The following is a 26,478-nucleotide window of genomic DNA, read 5'->3' on the forward strand; positions in this document are numbered from 1 at the left end:
GCAGAGACGAGTCGCTCAGACACATACAGATTCCATCTGCTACAAACAATCCTGCTGCAGGAATACGTGACAGGCCGAATGAATGTTCCATTAACCAGAAGGACAAACGCCCCCCCCTGCATCCTGTATTCATCTTCTGCTCTCTCATTTCATCTCTTTCCCTCACCCGAGCTTCTATTTCATCTCTCGGGGGGCAATAGTGTTGTGTTGACAGTTGCATAGAAGAAAACACCGCTAGACCGTGTTAAAAAACAATGCGATCAGAGGCGCGACTATCCTTTGCTGTCACATCTCCTTTCTGCGACATGCAGTTCACCTGTGGTTAGCTGCGCAGCCCCTGTTCACTCACTCTTCGTGGCAGATGTTTCTCTTACACGAGGAGGTGTGAGGGTAGGTGTCATCAAGAGAAATATCTGCTCGCGACTCCCACTATCTGTCTGTCTGTCAGGTTCTGGTTCGGGTACGGCAAGAGCGTGCAAAAACCCACCTGTTGTGAATTGCGTCACCTCCTCCACCCTCCCGACCGGGCAGTTGCTGTTGAAGGCATACAGGTTGAACGGTTTGGGCTCCCTGCTCAGCTCGCCCCACAGCTCGTGGTTCGGTGAAGTCCATCGACCGGCCAGGGTGTCGTAATCCCGCCTGCCGAGGTGGACCAGCCGCGTGAACGGATCGTACAATCCCCCGTGGAAGCCGATGGTGAGCTGGAAGTCGGGGTTGGTATCCTGATAGACCTCCCCGTAGGGGGTGTAGAGGATCTCCTTGACCAGTCGACCCTTGCTGGAGAACACCGCCCTGGGACTCCCCACGCTGTCGCAGGCGACGTAGAACTCCTCCCCACTGCTCAGCTCCATCGCGATGAGGTGGCCCTGGAGGTCGTAGTACAGCGACGTGATCAGGTTGCTGCTGTGGTTGTACAGGTGGCTCACCCTGGTGGGGTGCGACAGGTCGGCGTAGAAGAACTGCAGCTGCTCGCCCTCGCTGTTCTTCGTGGCCACGCGGCGGCCCAGGCCGTCGTAGCGGTACCAGACGGTGCGCTCCGTCGCCCGGTTGAAGACGCGGGTCAGCAGGCCGTTGGAGTTGTATTCGAACAGGTCGTTGGCTCGTTGGCGGAGAAAGCCGTCGTCGTCCACGCTGTACTGCAGCTCCCCGAGGTGCGTGATCCGGTCCCTCTGGTCGTACCGCAGTGGCGTCAGCCTTGGGAAACGAAGATCCGTTACTTCAGACAGTGGCTGGCAACGCCCTTTTGAACTGTTTCACATTTTGTCAGGTTACAGCGACACTCTTTGCATGTGATTTTCAGATTTTTTAATGTGTTGGCACAGAGAAGTGAAAGGATGTTTTGTGAACAAAATCTGAAAAGTGTGGCCTTTTCTCAGCTGAGGTTATATTGATCTGATGTGATATTCAAAATGATTTGCTTGATAGTCGGGTCAGGCTCAGACGAGAATGCACCATATAAAGTTCTGTTAATCAACTTTTTACAGTCCAAATAGAGGAGCAGATCATTTTTCCTGTTGAGGTAATAAAGAAAGCTCTATCCTGCTCCGCTCCGATCAATCGCACATCCAAGCTGATTTGCACGCTAAACAAAAGCTAAAAATGGGTCAAAGTTGCACTGTTTATGTAAATGGTGGTCTCAAAATGAAAGTAGTAAAATCTTAATTAAAATAATACGTCCTGCCTACTTTGGCTTTTAATAAAAGTTAACTAGTCAGATCGGACCTGGACACAAGGCCCATGGGTTGGGTTGGGTTGGATTTTTTATTTATTTTTTATTTTTTTTACGTTAAACGTTAAATCAGTTTTTTACTCAGATGCCCCCAAATAAAGTCCTCTGCAACCAATTACCTCCACTACTCACATTATTACTAAAATGAGCTCAATATAATCTCAGTAAACATGCAATCTACAAATCTGGTCTTCATAAGAGCGTGACAGAAACATGCCATTGTTGAAAAGAAGCTGTTAGAGGTTTATTTTGCTGTTTGCTACAAGCCATGCAGAGCACCTGGAAAACGTGGAAGCAGGCGTCTGCTCAGATGAGAGCATAATGAGACTTTCTGGCCTAAATGAAAAACATTATGTGTGGGATCCAAAATGCCGTTCAGCTATTATTCCAAAGTGAAACATGGAGGTGTGGCTTTTCTTAAGCTTGATAAGGGAAGCTGATCAGAACTTAAGATTTGAAACTGGGACAGAGGTTCAAATTTAGCAGGACGGTGACCCTAAAACATGCAGCCAGAGCTTCAGTTAGATAGATCATATCAAAGCATTGATGGCCCTGCCAAAACCCAGAGCTAAATTCAGTTGAGAGTACGTTAAAATGTGAGGACTGGTGTTCACAGACGCTTCTGATCCGATGTGACTGAGATCGAGTGGTTTTACAAAGAGAAATGGGCAAAATGTCAGTCACCAATATTGCAAGGCTGGTAGAGACATTCCCCAAAAGACCCGCTGCAAACGTGGATTCAATAAAGTATCGAGTCTGGATCTGAAAAAACACATTTGTCTCACTTTCTAGATCTTTTCTTGTTATAAGAACAGTTAAAAGTATCCCTTTCCTTCCAATTGGCTTTTATATTTGTGAAAGTTCTTCATTTAAGTAAGCATTAATGTTTACCGTTGTCTGTTGAACAATGTGGGTGGCGTAGATTTAAAACAGTGAAACTTTTATGTAACACACAGCGAGTTGCAGATATCGACTTACCGAGAGCTCGTTCCATGACTGAGCAGGTTGATGTTCCCGTTGAGGTCGTAGCCGTAGCGCCACTGAGGGCGCTCGTTCACCGAGGCGCTTTGCAGTTGGCTGTCTGCGTCGTACTCGTAGGTGTAGCGGGTCACGTTGCTGTCCACGCCGACTCTGATGTCACAGGTGGTGATGCGCCCTGCCGAGTCATACTGAATGGTCATCCAGTAGGCGATGGACTTCAGGATCTCATACTGGACCTCGACCACCTGGCCGTAGGAGTTGAACACCTTGGTGTGCTTCATCAAATGGGTGGTGATGACCTAGGAGAAGCACAAACAGGACACAGTAACCAAAAGATTTTAATGGAACTTTTTTCCCCTACAGTTTAAGGCTCTTAAAGGCTTCATTGCCTCTACAAGACCTCAGTTATTTTTTTTTTTACAACAGCCATGTCTTAACCCTCCCGCTGTCTTAGCTTCAAGAGAAGCGTGACTCGTTCTTCCGTCAGACCGTCAGTTCACGAAACCACACACAAACAAAAATGATGTTTGTCCAAAATTTAGCAACAAAAAACATCCTTTCATTTAAAAGCCGATGGTTGTAGCTTTAGTTGTGGTGCTTCTGAATTAGGGTAAGGATGTCCTTTATTATCCTGATCGTCTTTTTGAACTTTGATATCAGTCAAAGTCTTTAATTACATTCAGTACATGTAATGACTAGCATAAACAAACACTTGCAGGTTTCTCTTTTTATTCTCAGCCTGTGTTTGGGGTCATGTGATTGATCGATCGATCGATCAATCAATCAATCAAATTTTATTTGTATAGCACATTTCAGCAGCAGGGCATTTCAAGGTGCTTTACATAATTAAAGAAAAAAAAAATAAAAATAAAAAATAAGAACAGCAGATGGGGTTCCTTCCTCAATCCGCTTTGGTTAGAAAGCTCTGTTTAGGACAGTTTAAAAATCTCCATGGTTACCCACTGCAAACACGTTTTTTTCTTAGGAAGTTTCATAACAAACCTGATTTGGACCATGTTCAGTTCACACAGTAATACAAATAAACATGTTCATGTATTTTATAAATAAAGGTGAAAGATCGACACAAAGGGCTCTATGACTGAAATGTGGAAGGAAATGATTTTTTTTTATTTTTTTAAATGCTTTTTCGAGAAACTTTGCACTACAGTTACAGCTATAAATCCTTTGGGTATTCTTTCTTCCATATTTGAACATATTTTGAAAACAGCCCAAGCTTAGACTGAACTGAGATTGTTTCTGACAGCATTTATTTAAGTCATGACAAATATTTTTAGCCATATTTAGATCTGGACCATTCTAAAACATGAATATGCTCTGGCCCAAACATTGTGTTTCTGGTTGAATGTTTAGGGGCCATCGCCCTCTTGGAAGGTGAATCTCAACAATTGTCTTAAATCCTCTAAAATGTTTCTGTCCAGAACCACACTGAGTTTGGCTCAGTGGCTTTTTATTTGTCAAAAAAAAAAAAAAAATTTCCAACCACTTTGTGTTAGTCTACCACATAAAATCCCAATAAAATCCACTGATGTTAGTCAATATCTTGCCCAGCGAAGCTTGAACAGCAGCAAAATCCAGTCAATAGTGTCATACCTGGTTGAGGTCATAGAAGATGACGCTGAACTTGCCAAACTGCTCCACCCGCCCAGAAACATCCACGTAGCGGTACAAATCGATGGGCAGAGGGGTTTCATTGATGACCGCCTGCATGCTGGTGACTCTGAAGTTGTTGTAGCTGTAGTCAAATCTGGCATTGACCAAGCCTTCCTCGCTGAAGCGGAAGATTTGCCGACTTGTCAGGGGGCCTTTAAAAAAGAAAAGAAAAAAAAAAACACATTAGCAGATGAAAGAGAGGAATGCATCCCATGCGTCTGAGCGCAGAGCATTTAGAGCCGCTCCTCACACTGCCGAATTAATTTAAATCAAAAGCTAATTTGCCGTCGTTAACAGACACAGTTCAAACCTTTCGATCTCAACTATGTCCACGCCGCTATGGCATTTCCAGTGGTGACCTTTAATATGAGGAGATAATGAAATCCAAAGACAATAGCGCTGATGAGCCAATGTGCTCCTTAATGTCAGGACATCAGCATTAACAACACCATCCTTCACCTCTGCTGCCCGGCCGCGCCAACTCATCCTGCTTCGGAGTTGGAGTTGGGGGGTGTTTGGTGGGGCCTGTTAATGAAACACCATTATGCAGCTATTTGAGATGACTCTGATTGCAGTTGAAATGACTAAGTGTCTCGCTTTGGAGCCCGCCGGATAGCTGGATCAGCGTTACGTTGCCTATTTTTATTTTTCCGTGGAATGTTGATTCGGAACCTCGGCTAATAGGGAGGCGGCGCAGGAGAGCGAACTGCGAGGCTTTTCCCGAAGCCCCCGGGAGGCTGGCAGTCTGTTCGTCTCTAGCTGTCACTTCTCAGAGCTGTCACTTTTTTTATTTTTTATTTTAGAGCTTTTACTCCCTTTGCCTGCTTCTCTTCTTTACACTTTTGGGGTTCCTTACTTTTCCTTGTCTCCTCTCAAGGGACAATTACCGCTATCTCTTCCCCTCTCTAAGGCTCCGTTTGTTCTGCTGAAATGAGATCAGTTAAAGGAAAGGTGAGAGTCTATTCACGGGGAGGGCAAAGCAATAAACACACACACAGTTTGTATGTGTATGTGCGTGTATGTGCGTACGCACGCACGCACATACACACACACACAGCTGCAGATTAGTGACACCTGATCGTGGCTCACCAATCACAAAGGCACGGGAAGTGGACCGGTATGAGAGATAGGAGTGTTCGCAATGACCCTGGACAGAGTCTGGAAGTTAAAGGAGCTGCTGAGCTGTGTCAACAACGACGGCGTCTATCTGCTGCCGACAGCTGAGGCTCCTAATGACGGACCTGATACAACCTCATGGTTACTGCTGCGCCCTTCTAACTGGGATCTGTATTTGGTTTGGGTCTATTGGGTCTTCGAAGGGTTTTCGGTTCCCCATGCAAATCGACACCCGTTGCTATTCAGAGCAGGGCAATAACCAGAACCAATGTTCTGGTTATTGCCCTGGCGTATATTTAGACATAGATGGGGCAGGGTTGGTTTGCAGATGAGGAAGAGGCGACGCAGCTCATGGGCCTGGGGGTGGTCTTGTATTCAAAGTTGTGGTAGACCACAATCTCTTCCACTTGAACATGCTCGGCTCAATTCACACTTCTAACTGTGGCTGCCTCCGTCTCAGATGAAATAGCGCTGTCTGACTCAAAGCCAGACTAGAGAGTTTGAGATCTATGATGAAATCTGGTTTCCCCTGCTCTCTGTACAGAGGTCATTTGCTCAAAAAAGGATTTTGATTTAAACTGTGAATATTAGGCAAAGATAAGTTTGGCTAGCAGAGAAGCAGCTTTAAGACAACGGCTACGGTTACAGAGCAGAAATAGCTCCTGGAACTGAGCGCCACAGACGCCGACGTAGGACAAAACCGGGTCACTTGACTCAGAGGCGCAGTAGAGTGAAGGCCCAGGATTGAACCCTTAATCTGAAGTGATCTGAAATAAGAAAATATATAAATATATGATTTTTCAATCCCACTGGATCAAAAATGACTCTGCTTTTATTTGTTTATGTCTCTCATTGCTTCTTGTAATTTTATTGTGTAATTTAAGACAATGTGTGATTTTATTTTTGTTCATTTTTAGGTTAGTTTTAACAACTGACTACAGTCATCCCTCGTTATAATGCGGTTTACTTTTCGCGGTCTTGCTGCTTTGCAGAAATTATTTTTGTGCAGTTTTTTTTCACAGAGCATTGTGTTCTGAGTCCTGATTGGATACACAGTCTCTGTGGTTCTTCTATACCTGTGTGCCAATAACGTTACAGTATTTAAATTAACGTAATACAGACTGGCCATTCAGGAGATGAAAACTGAAACTTTGAATGCCTGCTTGAAAAAACTGCGGCCAGAGGCAGCAAAACCCGACCGGAGGCTCGGTTGACGAGATCTGGAGGCCCGACTGATGCACACGCACATCCGCTGACCTGAAAACATGCTTTGTTCTTTGGTTTCAATGTAGAGTATTTAATTATGCTGTATAATAATTGTAAAAAATAAATGTAACTACTTTGCAGATTTTGCTTATCGTGGGTTATTTTCAGAACGCAACCCCCGCGAAAAACGAGGGATCACTGTATTGATGAAAATGAGCTTATTTTAGCCAACTTCAGAACAATGACATTAACTTATTTTTGATTAATTATGTGATTAATATTTTAAGAAAAATATTTCTTAGCATTTCTTTTATACATATGGTTTTGTTTTATGGTCAAGTGCCGCTGAAACAAGTTGAAATCAGTGAAGTGAGACGGACGCGGCTGTAGAAAGTTTGACTAGTCTGTAGATCAGTTGCTGTACAGGTTAACCAATCAGATGTCAGGGTTTATTTAGCGAGATACAGCAGCTGTTTCACCGATTTTATGATTAATCGGTGAAATCATTAATCAAAAAAGCATACTTTTTTGCTTTAGCACCGGAAGCAGAAAAGTAATTAAAAAGCTGTGTATATATTTGACACAAATATTGGTTAGATGCCAGTGAGTCAGATATTAATACCGTTACAATGTTTCGAGGACATTTTTGTATTTCTCATTTATTTATTTAATTGGTCAATAGCAGGAATGCCATCTGAAATCTGTTGTACACTGCAAAGACACAAAATCTTACAAAGTATTTTTGGTCTAGTTTTTTGTGCAAATGTCTTAGTTTACTTGAAATAAGACAAAACTAACTTACAACTAACTTTTCAGGAAGATACAGGAGCTTGTTTTAAGTAAATAATTCCTTAATATTGATGAAAAAGTACTAACTCCACTGACAGACTATTTCACTTACAATATGGGAAAAATGTCTTGTTATATGTTAATGTCTTGAAAATAATCTGTCAGTGAAACCAGTACTTTTTCATCGCTATTAAGGAATTATTGATTCAAAACAAACTCCTTTTTCTTGCTGAAAAGTTTTGCTGACCGGCTCTCAGAACATTAGTCTGGCTGGATGCTCGACAACACACGAGGCGAAAGAGGGAAGTGAATGACATCATTCGCCTCTGCTGAGTGGATTTGGACGGCTGGAGCCGAGATCGATGATGTCAGTTTGGCCTTCAGGATAAACACAGTAGATATGAGCTTATTTTAGCCAGCTTCGGAACAATGACATTATCTGATTTAGATTAATTATGTAATTATGAATCAAAATAATCACATTTTGATTAATAAAGTTAGTTGTAAGTTAGTTTTGTCTTAATTCTAAGCTGCTTACAGTAGAAGCTGGACCAAAAATACCTACTACGATTTTATGTTTTTTCAGTGTAAAGGAGAATATTTGTGCATCCGTTTGTGACCTTAAACTCAAAGAACAGTGATCCAATGCAGTCCATCTCTGCGCTTAAACCTTATTGAGATGCTGTGGCTTTACATTAAACACACTGTTTTAACTTGAAAACACCTCAAAATTTGCAACAAAGAGTGGATTGGGGTAGTTTGAACAGCCTGACTTTTGTATTTACTTGGCTTTTGTAGGTGAGAAGGATGAAAATGTGTGAAAAAAAGAAACAACGGAAGACATTTTGGCAGCATACCCGTCTGTCTGTATCGTATGGAGCTTATGAAGCCGTCGTGGGTGAGGTGAATGGTCTTGACGGTGCCGGAGGCGTCGTCGTAGGTGAAGGTCACCAGGGTGGAGTCATACACCACCTCTGAGAGCCTCGCTGCAGGTGTGTACCTTTATACAAAACACAACGAAAAACAGGAAAACAAGCAGAAGTGGAAAAAGAAGTATTACACTCGAGCTCAACACAATGCATTTCATTTTCAATTTTAGCAGCCGTGCTACGTGGAATGAATAATCCAAAGATCCCTCGGGGCCGTTGAGGAAGAGGCTGCATCGTTCTTCAACGTTTCATCAGAATCGGGAGCATTTACTGCCGAAGTCGTGGCGTTTTAGGTCTCGGAAACGGCACCGTTCATAACGCCGCTCTCACGCGGTCCGAGGAGTGTCGGGAATATACAACACGCCCGGATAAGATCAGTGGTGTCTGGCTCAGTACGGCGCTCAGAAGCAATCATAGGCGGTACTGACCTCGAACCCGTCTCCCTGGTTCGTTCATTCGGTGTCATTGGTAAGGACAGCAGGTTGTGTGAGCTACTTTTTAAGATTAGCCTTTAACTACTGCACTCCCACTGAGGCAATCTCTTTTATGTGTTTTTTTTTTAATTTTTTTTACACATGCAGCGATTGTGCCAAAGTAGAGTAGAGTGAAAAGCCCCGCGTTGCCATGGGGAACCGTACCTGTAGATGACGCTGCGGCCCGTCCCCAGGAACTGGGTCCTCCGCAGGCGCCCGTCCAGCGTGTAGTCCTGCATGAACGAGGCCTGGCTCTCCGGAGGGGTGTAGATGTTCCTGTAGTAGCCGACGGACAGCAGCGACTGCAGGGCGTGCTTCACCATGCTGGGCATCGTCACGGCAACCAGGCGGTCCGTTTGGTCGTAATCAAAGATGTAGCGCCGCTGGCTGTGCAGGAGCAGCATGATGGACTGCGGGAACACGCAGAGGAGGACAAAGAAGGAGCTCTGAGTGGCTTCATGGAGGTTTTGTCAAGTTTTTATTTTTACTTTGACCCTGTTCTGTTGGAGAAACCCTTTATTTATTTATTTATTTATTTATTTATTCATTTATTTATTTATTTATTCATTTATGTTGCTTTGCAAAAGTAAACCTTGGATATGTTCAAGTCAAGTCAAGTTTCTTTGTATAGAAGATTTCAGGCAGAAGGCAGTTCAAAGAGCTTCACACTATAAAAACATAATACAGTAACCAATTAGGAAATGAGTAATAAACAATACAAATTTATCAAATGCCATCATCAAAATCATCAAGCAAGTTGTACATAAAATATACTCATCAGTGTTCCTATTAATAAGATGTGGGTTTTTGTTTGTTTGTTTGTTTTTAGCCTAGATTTAATTGAATTCAGTGTTTCAGCATCTTTGCAGTTTTCTAGAAGTTTGTTCCAGATTGGTGGAGCGTAGAAGCTGAATGCTCCTTCTCCACGTTTGGTTCTGTTTCTTCATATATTGTAACACTGCAATTAAAAGCTTAAGCATATTTTATCGAGAGTCTATGTAGGAATATTTAGTCATATTTATTTATTTAATAGTCAAGTAGAAGAAAAAGTTCACGTTTGTTACCAGGTAAAATCTGAAAAGTTTGGTCAGTATTGACCAGTTTATGCTCCATTTGTCTTCTCATCAACTATCTGACCAACTCTCCTGTCTCTGCTGATGAACAGCATCCCCGCAGCATGATGCAGCCACCTCCATGTTTCACTGTGGGCATGTGGAATTAGGGTGACGTGTGTTGTTAGGTTTCCTACTGTGTTTTATGTTTGGGCCTGGTTTACGTGGCTTTCCAGCACACATAACTAAGCGTACATTTGACAAATTTCATTACATTTTGGTCTCATTAGAGCGAAACATCTGCTTTGCAGTGACTTGAAATCAGATTTAGCTACTTCGGATCTCTTACTGATTATTTATTATCCATGTCTTGTTAGTTTTTCAGATGTCCCAAACTCTTTGTAATATCAAACCAATATTCCCTGACATGCTCAAAGATTACAATACCACTTTTTGTCAAACTATGGTTTAAGCTTCCCCACAACTTCACACCTTCAATGTTTTCTTGTGTAATTAAAGATGTACTTACACGCAGGTTGACAGTGTGTAAGTGCATCATTTACAAAACATTTTCTTTCCTTTTTTGTCTTTTAGTCGCTAAAAATCCCAACGCGATATATTGATGTCTGTGTGCTTAACGTGTGAAAACATGAAAAAGTTCTTGAAAAACTTTCTCTGCATCGTAGAAGCAGCTATCGGTTTCAGCTGCAACGTAGACTCTGCGTTTAACTCCGACTAAACTATTCCGGTAGGTTTTTTTAAGCTCGGATCAATCCGTCTCATTTAATGCATTTCGTGTTGCATCAGATCATCTGTCAAAGCACCGCAGTGTTTACTGTAAAAGCCCCTTTCAGAAAACTGCTGTTTTATTTTCACAACTCTGCAACAAGAAAAAAAAAGAAAAAAAGATCCTGTCAATCTGCTCAAAACCCACTTGGGTTCTGTTATGCGTCACAAAGAATATTCTTGGTGATTTTCATGCTCTCAGAGGCTTGTAGCTGTTATCCAGATTTACAGACAGCAGATTTCAAAGATTTAAAAAAAAAGGATACACATGAAAAAAGCAGGGAATCTTAAAGAATAACTTTAAGAGGATGGTAAAGGAGGAAGAGGTGCTGCAGATCAGCTTACATGCTTTCAACTTCCAACATTTGTTTCCCGCAACAGAAGTGGTTTTCATCTGGTAAGCACTGGTTTCACTTTCAGGTGAACGACCAGGTTTGCATCATGTGTTAGACGACTTTAAGAGACACCGGCTGCCTTTAGAGGAGAGTCAATACGGGCTGGTTCTGTTAAAACGTTTCCTCACTCTGTCTGCGTATGTGTAGCTCCAGATCTTGCCGTTGACCCAGGCCCTGGACACCACCCGGTCGTTCTCGTACTCCAGCCGCTCGGACCACTCGCCACGGTGGATGGCCGACAGCAGCCCGCCGGCCGAGTAGCTGATGTTCACCTCGGTGTACTTGCTGCTGGGCGACCAGACGACGGGCCGGCCCAGCGGGTCGTACTGGATGTGCAGGGTGAACTTCCTGTGGTCATCGTAGATCTTCCCCACCCGGGTGTTCTGGTCGAAGTCTATGGAAAGCAGGTTCCTGTTGTGAGCCTGAAAAGAACAACAGAATAAAACTTTTCTTTTTTTAATAATCATAAACTCTGAATGAGGAAGCAGGCTTATTAAATAAAAAAAATAAAAAAGAAAATAGCTGGCTTGTCTGAGACAAGCAAAGCTCAAATAAATTAATTGTGACATTTGGAGCAAATCCAGACTGCATAATAACAGTAGTAATAAATTACCTCGCGAATAAGAGGAGAAAAGTCCTGAGGATTGCAAATTAATTAGCAGCCGTAAGATAAGATGTCAGCTTCTAATAAAATATTCTGACTATGCAATGTGCTTTCTGCTGCAAAACGGGGGAGGCGTCGCTGTTGATGGATGCGTTTGGGAAGCCAGGATCGAGTCATTTAACCCGTCGGCCCCCACACCCACCGAGTTCAGACTCGGTTCGTCCAGAGGGTTGTGCAACGTGAAGTTGAAGTGCTGCTCGCACCGCTGAACAGCAGACAGAGAGAGAGAGAGGGGACAATCCCTCCCTGTTTGTAAAGGAAATGGAAATGACAAAGTGTTGAAGCAAAGAAGATTTACAAGTGCAGCGGAGTGAATTAGAATATCTTTGCAAAGTTAGCTGATTTCAACAATTCGGTTGAATAGGTGGCACTTAAACGTGGATTTATTGTAACCACAGAGGGATACGTTTTAATGACTTTTTGTTTTTGTTTGTTTAGCTGTTTGTGTCTTAGAGCGAACAAAAATCCAAACTTTACTTAGTCAGAAAATGTGATTATTATTGAAGGATTAATATGAAACATGGATTATTAACAGAAATGATACTGAAAAAGTCAAAGCAGGAAGAGCTCAAAGGCTTTAAGGAGGATTGCTGCACTTACTTTTGATTCATTACAACTCAATGGACCAACGCCAGCGGATGACGCGACTTCCCAAACGATTTCTGACTCTAGAAATGTCACGCTGGACCTCAAGCAACATGGATTATGTCCTAATATGAACTCAGAATCTGGGACCCTGATTTCCAAATAAAATACAAAACTGACTTTAATATTTATGTCAGCTAAAATGACTCTGATTAAACAGCGGCTTTCATCAGGGACGTAGCACATGGCCTCTTAAACCACTGACTCAATGCTGCAGTTTCTTTTACTTCTTCGACCAGACTTTTTCCTTCCACTCAATTTTTTTCTGTTAACACACTGCTACGATAAAGGAACCTGTGAACCGTCAGCTCATCAGTCAACCGTCAAGTTCCCATTCTTGCGTTGGCTGTAACGTTTCTGCTTTGTAACATTTAAATATCCTGAGGAACTGAATTCTGAATATTCATTTGTTGTAAGATATAAACATCAAAATAACCACAAATGCAGCAGCAGCACCAGGCGTGTGAAACTCATTTCACATCAAGATGGCGACTCCACTGATAAAACAAACAGCGCTGCTTTCGATTAGCACTTCTAAAAAGTGTAACAAATTTTAACATCGTTTCATGCCGATGTAACTTTGTCCTATCCAGCTGAAAACTGATTTGATTTTACAGATAAAATAATATTTAAGGACAAAACTGTTGCCTTGAAGTTCAATTGATCCCTTCACAGTCCAGAGGGCCAAATAAACAGAGTTGGGTAGTAACTAACTACATTTACTCAGATTTATTTGAGTAACATTTTTGTTACTTTCTTTTTTGTTGCTTTTTACAGGTCAACCAGCCAACAAACATAAGAACAAGGCAAAAATGCAACATTACAGAAACAAAACCCCAAAACCCAAGAAGAGAACTAAACGATAAAACGGGAAAGTAAGAATAAGAATAACTTACAAAGATTAACTATACTCCAACCAGAAGAAAAAGGAGAACAAACCTTATATACATATACACATAGCTACAAACACGTAGACAGTTAACACCTCCAGCCTTACTCCTACCACACTCCTCACCACAGACCTCGTCTCATTGCAGACAAGAGAAACGATTCTCATCCACGGCAGCTCAGAAAGCTCCTAATCCTTTCTCTCTCATCATCCAGGTTGTATAAGGTTCATGTCGGTTCATGTCCATAGTTCTGTAAAAATCCCTTCAACATGAAAATCAAACTGTTCGTAAGTGGCCATTTCTGCCATCCATTCACTAAATGGAATAACATGTTTTGCTCTCCAGTGTCTCAGGGCCGTCCTGCACCCGGTGATCGGTGCTGATCTAGTACAGTGAGTGTCAGCCCCCATCCCTCTGTTACCTAAAATACGCAGAGAGGGATTACATCTATCCTGAATGCTTTGTTGATAAAGCACGATTATATTATCCAAAAGATTGTTTTTAACTTTTCACTTTCATACGACATTATGTTCCTCTGCACTTCCCACACCTCCAGCACGACTCAGAGTCACAGAGCTTTAATGTTTCCAGTAGAGTCTCTGTATGATTTTATGTGTAATTAGGCGGGTCTGAACGTCTCCTGATGCCATGATCCTGTTATTTTTTCCTTTTCTCCATGGTTAACTCATTCTGCAGATCGTCATCATGTGCTCTCTTGAGGTTCAGTGAGTGAAAATGTCTCATAAAAGTGTAAAATTTTTAAGCCCCGCCCCTAACGCCATGATTACTCTGTGCTAACTGTGTTTGAGGTAAACGGGGAAGTTTTCTTTGTACTGATATTATACAACTTTTTAACTTCTGTAAAAAGTTGTGCAAAATACATAATCTCACAAATCCCTTGAGTAACTTTAAAAATAAATAAATGAGTAAATACTTTAAGGAGTATTTTTATTACACTGTACTTTTTACTTTTACTTGGGTCATTTTATTATGAAGTATTTTTACTCTTACTTGAGTAAAAATTCTGGATTTTCTACCCACTGAATGAAAAACAAACATGTTTTAACCAAAAATTAATCAGACAAACTCCAGTTTTTGTTCAAGTTTCCTGAGTTTTTTTTTTTTAATGAAAGAAACTGATTTGGAAACAAATGATTTCATTTTTTTGATACTTATATGAATTATTGTAATTTCCATCCTTAACATACCAAATTTTTTCACTTAACTTCATGTTGTGGTCCGTCTGGCTGAGTAATATTTCAATATTAAATGATTGATAAATTGATCAGTCTCTCAGTACTTGATTAGACTTTTTACCAAATACTTTTTTACTCTTACTTGAGTAATTTCTGGAACGTCTACTTCTTACTTTTATTTGAGTAAAAATCTGTTTTAGTGGTGCTGCTCTTACTGCACATGAATAACTGCTGAGGGCCGGATTTGAGTTTGACGCCTGTAGCTCAAACTATATGCAACGAATCTATAAAATCTCATTTTGAAGTACTAAAAATTGCTAAAACATCTCTCAGTTTATAACACCTGGACCCTGCTGAAACTTTTAATGGTTCAGGCTTCGTGCAGCAGGTCGCTGTGGAGGAACAAACTTGTTTTTTTGGTTTTGCTTGTTTACCCTGAGTCTGCGTTCGTAGGTGCTGTAGTTGGCCTTGCTCTGCTCCTTCCTCTGCCTCCACTCGATCAGGCTGGGGCCGTGGTCGCCGGGCAGGCTGATGTTGCAGCGGCTGGCCGTGGGGCTGACTCCGCCCCCGGTGCCGCCCGGCAGGAGGGGCTCCGTGCTCAGTGACAGCTCCATCCCGCTCGCTAGCGCCACCAGAAACGACCCGTCGGAGCTGACTCTGTACGAGTTCTGGGCGTGATCTGAAGGTGTCGGGGTGGTGAGGTGGAGGAGGAGGGTGGGAGCCGTGCATTTTCCACGGGTGGGTCACACATTCGCAGAGACAAACCACAGAAGCAAACATGCAGTGACACAAACGAAAAGAAAGAAAAAAAAAAAAACCTGTGAGAAAAACATCAGCAGCTGAATAAGAAGAGAAGCCTTGAGAACAACAAATCTTCAAGATACAGACACTTCTGTAACGTGTTTTTCTTTTTTTTTTTCTTTTTTGTTTAAATTGATTGCTTAAATCACTTCGCCGAGTGCTTAGCACTTCACTGTATGAGCCGCAGCAGCTTTGGAGAAATCTAATCTACTCAAAGGGAGGAGGGAAGGGAGAAAAGAGACAGATGGACAGATAATGAGAGACAGAGAGTAATGAAAAAGAGGCAACGAACAGAGAGAGAGAGGGAAGGAGGGAGGCAGCACGCCGACGCCGCGGTGGTCGTAAAACGTTTCCCAGAAACTCTTCTTTTAAATTCATCTCTATATTGTTGCGAGTCATATTTCACCCTGATCTTCACACGTGCTGCTATCGCTTTGCGTCACGTCATTACTCGCCCCGAGAACACAATTAATTAAAAAAAAAAAGAGAGAGAGAGGAAAAATAATCTTAAAACCTACACTTTTAACCCATCAAATTTAACGCAGATAATAAACCAAATTGTTCTGTCTATTCCCACAGCTCCTGTATAAGAAAATAAATTTAAAAAATCCTCCTTCCCATATGGTTATTGTTGCCTCTGAGGCAGGTGGGAATAAAGGGACTGTGTATCTCGGAGGGTCATTCTGACGGTTTTCCCCCCAGCAGCAGCTGAGTCACGTCGTCGCCGCGGCGTGAGCGCGCACAAGCGAGCGACTGAATCTGCGAGTGCAGCCCCGCCCCGTCTCCGCAGTGCTGCTGTCATTGTGACAACCGCTAGAAAGCAATTAAAGGGCTGACATGAGAAGAAACTGCTCCCATGAGTGGCTCCTCCACTCCACTCTCATTTTTTCCTCCTCTCATCTCTGCCCTCTTTTTTTTTTCCTTCTTCTTCTATTTTTTTTTATTCCATTCCCGCCGCCGCCCCCAGCTGTTGTTAAGACATTTCACAAGTCAGTCAGAATCTGTCTCCCTCCTTCGCCATCAATGGAAGGAATGAATTCATTAATAGCCCTTTCTTCTTCTTCTTCTTCTTCTGATCGCCTCCTCCTCCCGCTGAAAACGCAAGGAGGTCAGACTCAGATGGGGAGTTTAATAAAGGGGAGGAAGAGGAGGTTTTCCAACAAGATGAGTCCATATGAAGAGGAGGAATCTGAACTGATCCCACCGTGGATGTTTTCCTTTTAACGTTTCTTTACATCCACAAACGTAAAAATGTTTTTATCGGGATTTAGTTTGGCAGATTCTGTACACCTGAGAGCAGCTTTTCAATTTTTTCTTAATTGAAACTTTTGCACATTTTCTTTGCAGAATACTTTGCAGAGTTCTGCAACTGACTCTCAAAAAAAATCAGAAGGAAAACCTCCCCACAGCATGACGCTGACGCCGCCATGTTTGCCCCACGGTGGTCGGAGTGTTTGTCTCTTTTGCCACACAGTTTCCCAGGTGGGCCAAAAGGTTCAATTCTGCCATTTCCGCTCTAGGGTTTCAACTCGCCACTACTCAAACGTGTGAAATTCTATGACTAATAGTTTCCCGTCAGCAGATTTTGTCACCGCGTCTTGAACCTTTATCTTGGCACAAGATTTTATTTAACAAAAATGGACCTCATATTTTTTTTATTCATAAAAACAAAATTAAAACCAAGTTTTCATTTCCTGTCATTTCATACTCGCTGTAAGCTCCACCTTGTGTTGGTCTGTGTGACGGACCAACACAGTTCTGTGTTGTGTACTTTTAAACTGTGGTTTAAAAGTAAAAAACAGAGAAAAACACAAAATCTTACCAAGTATTTGTGGTCTAGTTTCGATTCACGTCACTTTAAATGAGTCTAAATCAACTCAGATTATTTTTCATCAAAATAACTTGTTTAAAGTCAACCATTCCTCTATAATGATGAAAAAGTACTCATTGTAAGTGAAATGACTTGTATTTTTTAATCAATATTAAGCTCTTATGTTTTGCTGAAAAGTTAATTGAAAATTAGTTTTGTCTTATTTCAATAAGATATTTTATTAAGATATTTGGACTATCTTATACTTGGTAAGATTTCGTGTTTTTGCGGTGAACGTCAAAAATCGTCTAGATTTACGGTCATCATCCCCCTCTATATGTGTGTGTCTCATCTAAGGTTTTCTGTCCCCCTTTAGAAATGACTCAGAAACTTTATCAGTGCAGATCTGTGGTGAATGTAAAGAGGCCAGAGGCACTTCGATCTTTCCTTCATGTCTAGCCTGTCAGCATGAAAGCTGCGATGCGCCTCAAACCGCTTCAATCTGAACTTTATTTACATTTTTCCTTTTTTCTAAAAAAAACAAACTAAAAAAACAAAAAAAAAAACAAGAAGAAGAAGAAGTGAACGTCTGGCTTCACCTTGCTTGAACGTGTAGATGGTGTCACTCGCAGACAGGTTGGTGCTGGTGACAAAGTTCTCGCGGTTGGAAGCTTCGACCTCAACTCGAGACCAGCGCTCCAGGTTGCCGTGGAAACCGCTCACCTCACCCGTGGGTAAGGTGATGTTGGTGACACGCCCCTCGCTGCTATACCTTAGAAAGGGAACACAAACACACACACACAAAATGCAGATAAGAGTCACTCTGGGTTTGTCATACACAAACTCCAACACACACACACACACACACACACACACACACACACACACACACACACACACACCCTCTGTTTTCCCCTCCTTTTTATTGGCACAGAGTAGGTGTCAACTATGATTTATAAGTGTAATTACCCAGCTGTGGAGTTTGAGACAGAGACTGAGCTGCCAGTGGTGAATAATTCACACACATGTGGTTTAGTGTGTGTTCAATATGTACAGTACGAAGCAAAACAAATGCATGTGATCAAAATGTTTGCAGAGATTTCCCCCAAAATTTCCCCGCATGCCCCTCCAAAAAAAAAAAAAAATTAAAAATGCCTCTACAACTTTTCGACAGATTCCCAAGCAACCACTAGATGGCACTCACATTTCACAGCGTTCCTGTGAACTCTTGTCAGATGCACACATTTAGAGTCGAGTGAGAAAACACAAAGGAAACCAAAAAGAGGAGAAGAAGAAGAAGAAGGGCGGTGAAGCTCACTCATAAACGGTGGTCCAGCTGTTCTCGTCGCTCTTGGTGGACAGCAGGCCCGTGTTGCCGTGGTAGGAGATGTGGGCCAGGTCGTGGCCCTGGGCCGAAACCTTCCTCAGCATGCCGCTGTTGCTGAGGGACAGCCAGTACACCTGACCGCCGGGCAGCGCCAGCCACAGGGGGACGCCGTGGGCGTCCCGCCGCACCTGCAGGCTGCGCCCGTCGCGACTCGTCAGCCCCGACAGCTGGCCGTCCGCCCCGTAGGAGAAGTTGTACAGGAAGTGGCCCGTGATGAGGTGCTTGGTGTACATGTGGGAGCCGTTCTGTGGCAGAGAGGAAGTGGAGTCAAATCTGATTGTGTGGCACATTACATCATAAAAAACCCATCAATTATGAAACAAGCAGTGAACGTTACATTTTGTCTAATGCCACCATCAAAACCATCAAGCAGACACACGTCAAATATGTTGATGTTCCAGTGTCTGCTAATGAAATTCAACTCTAGAAACAGCTGAGTTTTTTAGTCTAGATTTAAAGGAACTCAGTGTTTCGGCAGCTTTGCAGTTTTCTGAAAGTTTGTTCCAGATTTGTGGTGCGTAGAAAATGAATGTTTGGGTCTGGTTCTGGGGATGCAGAGCAGAACCAGAACCAGAAGACCTGAGAGATCTGGAAGGTTGATACAACAACAATGGATCTTTTTAACATAATCTGGTGATAAAATGTTCAGTGCTTTATAGACTGTTGAGATTAGTAAATTAGTTAAATCATTATGATTACTATTATGTGTTGAGATGCTTTACCAAGGCCGAGAAAGAGTCACACGCTGTTAGACAAAGGGCCCATAGTAAAGAGTTACATTTTTGATTCTGTTAGACACCAAGGTCCATTTCTCACGAGAAACAGAAACTTATCAGGCCACAGAGAAACCAAGGTCCATTTCTCACGAGAAACAGAAACTTATCAGGCCACAGAGGCATGGTGTGATTTCAGGGAGTGTCTTCCGTCCATATAATCAGCTACCCTCCTCTTTCTCCTCAGACGCTGCACAGACTTTTTAGAAACTCTTCTCGGATGTAATGGTAAAGTGTCTCCTTTCAGCGCTGAAAGTTAATAAAATAAGTAAAGTCTGAATGCTTTTCTTGGCTGATTTTATGCTCCGTGTGTCAATACAAATTATGATTCATCGATTGAGATTCTCGTTCTCAACAAGACTAAAGTGTTTTAGATTCTATTCATTTTCAGTTCAGGATCTGTTTTAGTTCATATTCTTAACCGGGTCAGGAATCTTGACTTGCTTCATTTTAACAGCAAAAAAAGGGTCAGAGTAAAACCTGTAGAGAAATGTTGAAATAAACCAGAAATAAAAAAGAAAAATATATTAAACTTAACTGTTGAGTTTAAGTTTGTGTGGCTTTTCAAGCTCCATCAATCCAACATTAAATAATAACAGAACATGTCAATGACAATGAGTGTCTTACAGCTGCTTATTAAGTGTGTTGTGAATTATTGGGAAACAAAGGAGCCAGGCTGAAATATTTGATCATCACAAAATTAGATTTTCTCTACAACACTTTTACAAAAAAAAAAAAAAAAACCCCAGAGCACTAAGTAAAAGTATTGATTAAACATTTATGTCTTTATATTGCTCTCCTACTGAGCCAGATATTCTTGTAGTCTTTTAAATTAAGAAAAACAAGAACGGTCCAAACATTTTCTGCAGAATCACAGTCAAAGCCTGCGAGGCGGCCATGAAGAAGCGTGACGTGTGTTTGGGGTGACTGACCAGCTGGAACATCGTCCAAGTATCGATCGTCAAACCAAGGAGAGAAGAGCTGCTTGGCGATCAAACAGGCCCGATACGTTCAGGAGGAAAGTTTAACGGTCAAACTTAAGAAGACAAACTGTTTCCACGACTGCGTCAAACTTTCTCTAGTATTCACAAAAGCGTTCACGCCATAAGAAGTTTTTCATATTTTGTCACAAACTTTAATGTATTTTACTGGGGTTTTATGCGATTGACCAACACATTGTGCTGTATGACTGAGCTTCAGGAGCTGAAGGAGTTGGTTTTTCAATGTGTTTGTAAAGTTTTCACGGTGTGGGGAAATGTATTCACCTCCCTTTACTCTTGATATTTTCTTTGCAAAATAAATAGCTCAAGCTCGGCCAAACGGATGGACAGCATCCGTAAACAATTCCCATAACTCACCAAGGATTCTCAATCGATCTGGATGAAAAATGAGACGTGGTTTTCCAAACTTTTTCCAATTTTTGAGCAGAAAAACATTTCCCTGCAATTACAACTAAGGCCGTTTTTGCCAATATTTGAACATCTTTGAACATCTTTTTGGAAAAAGGTTGAGCTCAGTCAGCTTGAACAAACAGTGTCTGTGAATAGCATTTCTTTAGGCCTTGACAGATTTCTTTTTGTAGCATTTAGATCTGGATTTTGACTAGACCTTTCTACAACATCATTATGCTTTGATCCAAATCATTTCGTTTCAACTCAGATTGAATTTTTAGAATTGTTTTGCTTCTTCTTCAGCAGATATTTTGTCCAATCTTGCCCCATATTTACCATCATCCCTTCACCATGGTGATGTCACCACCTTATTTTACTATGTTGTCAGGATGATTAAGGTAATGAGCGTTTGTATTTAGGTCAGAAAGTTCAATCTTAGTCTCATCGGTCCGTTTAGACTTACACATCCATCACTGATTTATATTGAGATTATGCAAGTGGACGCTTTCTTAAAATTACGTCTGCTGAAATGAGTTAAATGAGTCTGGATTATGTAATATGAACTTTTGCATGCTATTTGCACAACTATTGTCTATTAAAGACCTAATAGGTGAGCTGTTTGTAGAGGGGAAAAAAAATTGTTTTCAAACTTGTAAATTTGTGTAAATGTATGTACTGCTTCATGCCGTTTACATTTGAGAACACAAGCAAACACCTCCACACCTGAACCCGACCATAGCATATTCATATTTTGACCTTTTCCACCGACGCGCGGCTCTCCAGCCTCCAGGTGGGGCTCAGCGCGGCGGAGCTTTGTTTACAGAGCGGCGCCGGAGCGCCACGGCATACCTGGCTGAAGAGATAGAGCTCCTGGTCCTGCGGGGAGCTGATCTCCACCAGCCCAGCAGGGCCGGGCTGAGGCTGGTTGGGGTTGACGGCTCTGATCCGGATGTTGCCCAGGTCGGCGATATACAGGGTGCCGTTGGGCGCCACGGCCAGCGAGGAGGGGGCTTTTAGACGGGCGTCACGGGCGTAGCCTCCGTCGCCTGATGAGAACAACAACACTGGGTTGAAGGGAAAAGCGTCTTTACCTCTAAACACACGGAACAATAATGATGTTTCCCTGAAAGACACAAGCCCCTGAGCGGCACACACAGCCGTCTCGTAACACGAAGACCTCATGGCGGCGCTTATCACTCTGGCTCAGGAGTCAGGCTTGTTGGGATACAGTCGATTCCCGGAGCAGCGGGAACGATGACCACCTTGATAGTGGCCTCGGAGTAATCGGTATCCGGCGGCCGGGTGCGTTCAGGAATCTTTTGGTAGCGCAACGGGGTATAACAGGCCGGGTGAGGGTCTTCAGATGCTGTCAGCAGAGGGGACAGGGGCCTCTGATGGCTCTGTAAAGACGGTGGGGTGGCGGTTTATCTCCTGGCTGCATGCGCATCACTCGCGTGCACAAGTACGCGTGTGTGTGTGTGTGTGTGTTAGAGCGAGAGAAAGAGAGCGAATGTTTGCGTTCCTTTTGTATCTGGCGCCTGTGGACGGGCGCGCGTTCAAAGACGCGGGATGTTTACGGCGGAGGGGATGGAAAACGGAAAGCTTCTGAAGAGAGTAATCATCTGTTAACAGCAAGACATGATTGAAAATATGCAAAGTACAATCCAAGAAATGGGGATGGTTACAGCCCATTGGCTTGTGGCGTGGCAGAGACACTTCCCTCCGTTCCGAGTAGAAAAAGAGACAGATTTTTATGAGCGGAATTAAATGATAAAATCACATCCTCTGACACTTACAATGAAAGCGCGGCCTAACCGTCAAAGGAACATCTGCTTATTTGTTGGGCCCTTTCCTCTTTCCCTTTTATCACCATTTTTTTTAGGTGCCCTTCGATGACATACCAACCGGTTAAAACATTCACCGCCTAAAAAGGGAGCTTTTTCTTCCACCAGCTGTAATTTGAATGGATTTGAAAGGTTTTTCTCTCAACGCGTGTTCCTCCTGAAATTTAGCTGCAGGTTGTTTTTTTTTTGCAGCGAGGAGAATTCCTGGTGAATACCAAAAATAAAAAAAAAAACCATCACATTTCGTTTTTCTGCATCCAGGTACTCTCTCTTAGTCAAAATTACATCCTCTGTTGTGACATTATGGCTGCTTCTCTCTCTCTCACAGTCCTATATATGTTGTCGCCATTTACATAAAGCTCATTGCTATGTATTCTGGGTATTTTTCCGAGGGAGAAAGTCAAAGCGGCCCCTTCCCAGACATTTGGATTCCAGCTGACTTTAATAATTTAGGCAGGCTGAAAGTAGAGAGACGATAACGTTGCAGGAGATGGACAAGAAGAAGAAGAAGAAGAAGAAGAAGAAGAAGAAGAAAAAGAAGAGGAAGAAGAAGAAGAAGACACATTCTCAAGCACTGCTAATAAATTTATTAGACAGCTGAGACCCAAAGGCTGAAAGATTTACTCTCTAGATATCAAGACATACTAATGTTAGCCTTTAAAATGGTCCAGTTTTTTGTTTTTTTTCCACTTAAATTTCCTCCAGACCAGGGAAGATATGATCGGAATTGATTTTTAAATGTTGTTTTTCTTTATTTTTTTTCCACTCCCTCTCTTTTAGGGCTGTAATCCTATTAGACCTAATCTAATACTCTTACATTACCTAATCCTGCGCTCGTGTCTGTGTTTGTGTGTGTCTGCTGCGTGATGACCCACCAGAGAAGCAGTCACAGTTGGGGTCTATCTTACAGTCGCAGTCTGTCGGGGCTCCAGAGATGATCGATATCTCCCCGTTGGTCGACACCTGCGGGTTTGACAAACACCAACGCGTCACACGCGACCACAAAAATGTTTCGCGAAAGGTCACACCGGTGCGGAACAACGGACAACGTTTGCCATTTCTCAGCTCTTCGAACAACACAGAGAGGCTGCAACGGAGTACAGTGACACATAGAATGACGTAAGTAACATAGATGATAGATGTAAATAAATGACTACAACGTTATTTGGGTTGATAAAAAATGCTTCTTTTGCAAAACAGAATCATACGACGCCTTGCAAAAACTCATAATTGTTCCTACTTTTCTGCTCTACTTACAGCCACATTTTGTAGGATGTGTTAAAGTAAAGCGTGACTCAGCGGTCTGTATTTGTGGTTGATATAAAACCAAGTGAAACTTTACAAGTTATCAAACTAGTTCATAGAGTCCGCCTGTGTGCAATGTGTCATAAATCTAATAAAGCCTTTTTAAAAACACAGCTTTCATGACACTTTATACTAAGTCACTACTTTGTGTTTGTCTTCTGCATGTAATTTCAGTAACATATATTAGTGTTTATTGTAATAACATGAAAGGATGCCAAAAAGTGAGGGTGTGAATTCTTCTTCGATGCCCCGTAGATGATAAAAGGGATTGATTAAGGGTTTTTTGTTTTTTAAAACTTAAAACAAAATCAGAGCATCGCGACACGAGTGCAGGGCTTAGCTAATTACTTGATTGACAAATGCAACGTTAAATTGTACAAATTACCCCTATTGTCCTGGATGAAAGAGCTGTAGGTGTACGCGCCTGTGAGGAGATAATTGGAGCAGTTGACAAGTTTAATTTAGATTCTTGCTGTGTAAACTATTACACCTGAAGGAACTCTCCTCCGAGGTGTTGTTCCAAAAGAAACGAGTCTGACGTGACATAATTGACAACACTGAGAGATGTCACCGCTCAGGTTTGAGCAAGATTTTTTAAATAAAATTAGTCGTAAACACAGTGGCAAAACCCCCCCCCCAAAAAAACACAACTTGGGTCACGTCAAATGGATGTCGTTTATTACCTCCAGGTTATTTAGGTACAGCTACATTGATGCACAAGTATTGGGTTAAAACAAACAAAAAACAAACAAACAAAAAAAAACCTGTTATAAATTAGAATGATAAGAAAAGACAAATTTTTAGTTATTTGCCTGTTTTCTTGTTTCCAAGGTGGAAAGACATCAGGAATAACTTCAGAGGAGCAATTATTGCTGCCTATTAATCAGGTGAGATTATGCATGCCAAACAGTTTGAAATGATCATTCTGCTGTGATAACGATTACTCACAAGTGGGAAATTTATTAATGAACTTGCCTGTCAAGGCTGAAGTTTCAGCAAGATCCCGCTGAGGTTAAATTGTGTGATATATAAGAGAAAAATAAAATCCTCTCCACAAAAAAAACAAAAACATCTCCTACAGGCTAAGCCTCAAAACACTCATTCAGTGTTAAGAGTTAGGAAGAGGCTAAACAAGTGTGGGACATTTGAACGGATTTCCAGGAAAATCCTCTTCTCTTGCAGGAGAACATGCCAGGCCGGATTTTGCAAAAAAAAAAAAAAAAAAAAAGTGCATCTGAGCAAACGAGGGGATAGAAGAAGAAGAAAAAAAAACAAACTAAGAGTTTTGGAACAACGTCCCTTGGACAGATGGGACCACAGTGGTGACGTCTGGCCATAAAACACAGCAACATGTCTACTAAAAACACTGAAAAAAATAAATAAATAAAAATAAAACACGTCTTTCGGGCTAAGCTAACCGGCTGCACGCCTTCAGCTTTGTAATTAATTGACAAACATAAGAGCAGCATTGATCTTCTACCTTCTGCTTGGAGGGTGAATACGCAAGAGCATCTCTGGTTTGAACATTTAGACTACGAATGTGAAGGCAGCACCTTGAGCTGGATTAATCTGTTTTTTTTTTTTTCTTTCCTATTCTCAGCGGGAGGGCAGTAAAAACTTAAAGCACACTCATTTCCAGAGAGAAAAAAAAACAAGATTTAAACTGACGATGACAAAGTTCTTGCAGCCTCATCCTTCAGCGGCGCGACTGTTTCGCTGAGAGCAAGCTCACGATTTGTGCTTAACCCGAAAACAAATGCGGCTACGGCGAAGCTAATTTGTAGCGTAATGATTGCGGTTTTATTGCCTCCAGTATTGTGCATGTTAAATAACTCCACTGCCCTTCATAAAAGACTGGAGCACAAACTTAGCATGCATTGATTATGCATGTGCCGTCCTCGGCGTTTTGGCCGAGTGCCTCGGGTCAGTCCGTGTGACGGACCGACGTGTCCGAGCAGATCCCGCACGGAGCCAAACACCCGCTGCAACCAACACACGCTGCTCACGTTTAATAATCTTATTAAACTGCTAAAAAAAGGGAAGAAAAAAAAAAAACTCTACTTGCTGCAACAAGATGCAGCTGCTGTCAGCTATTTACCATGAAATGTTGCATTTAATTTGACTGTCATTCTTCATCTTGTGTGAAATACATCGTCGCGTGTACCTGCGCGTGTTCACCGCGTCTCATAAATGACAATGTGATCTGTTTTTAATTTAATACATCTTGGATTACGCACCATTTGCATCAGCCAGACATGTTTTGTCTTCTCTTTTTTTTTTTTTTTGGATGTGCTAAATTAACACCAGAAACGAGCCACAAAATGCTGCACAAACCCACGTAGCGCAAACTAAAAACACTAAAACTCCCTCCCTCTCTTAATTTTATTTCACCACTTAGCGTGGTTTGAAAGCATCGACTAATCTCCAACTCGCGCCGGTTGCTAAGTGAGCGCCCACTTAGATGTTTTAATGTTTACAGATGGATTATTTTAGCTCTGACTTTTCATGTCGGTGTGAGGAAACGTGTCAGATGCAGACGAAAAACAAAAACAAAAAAAACCCTAAAACCTTTTCAGTGCCCTACCAACACAGCCGGTTGGTCTCCATCAGAAAAAAGAAAAAAAAAGGCATCTGAGACATTTTAT

The 26,478-nt window shown here is 42.1% G+C and overlaps 1 protein-coding gene across 1 annotated transcript in view; it reads right to left on the reverse strand.

The window, feature by feature from the left end:
- Positions 1 to 26,478, reverse strand: part of tenm1 (teneurin transmembrane protein 1) — a 281,619-nt gene that overhangs the window by 5,392 nt on the left and 249,749 nt on the right. The window contains exons 26-36 of the mRNA XM_007554794.2: positions 23,404 to 23,491; positions 21,534 to 21,730; positions 18,452 to 18,765; positions 17,733 to 17,905; positions 14,957 to 15,201; positions 11,256 to 11,549; positions 9,060 to 9,304; positions 8,350 to 8,492; positions 4,322 to 4,533; positions 2,708 to 3,009; positions 488 to 1,194 (exon numbers count right to left, since the gene is read on the reverse strand). Of these exons, the coding sequence (XP_007554856.1) occupies positions 488 to 1,194; positions 2,708 to 3,009; positions 4,322 to 4,533; positions 8,350 to 8,492; positions 9,060 to 9,304; positions 11,256 to 11,549; positions 14,957 to 15,201; positions 17,733 to 17,905; positions 18,452 to 18,765; positions 21,534 to 21,730; positions 23,404 to 23,491 (2,920 nt within the window). The remainder of the gene's footprint in view (positions 1 to 487; positions 1,195 to 2,707; positions 3,010 to 4,321; positions 4,534 to 8,349; positions 8,493 to 9,059; positions 9,305 to 11,255; positions 11,550 to 14,956; positions 15,202 to 17,732; positions 17,906 to 18,451; positions 18,766 to 21,533; positions 21,731 to 23,403; positions 23,492 to 26,478) is intronic.

This window comes from Poecilia formosa, unplaced genomic scaffold (assembly GCF_000485575.1).
Source record: "Poecilia formosa unplaced genomic scaffold, Poecilia_formosa-5.1.2 Scaffold66, whole genome shotgun sequence".
Lineage (NCBI taxonomy): Eukaryota > Metazoa > Chordata > Actinopteri > Cyprinodontiformes > Poeciliidae > Poecilia > Poecilia formosa.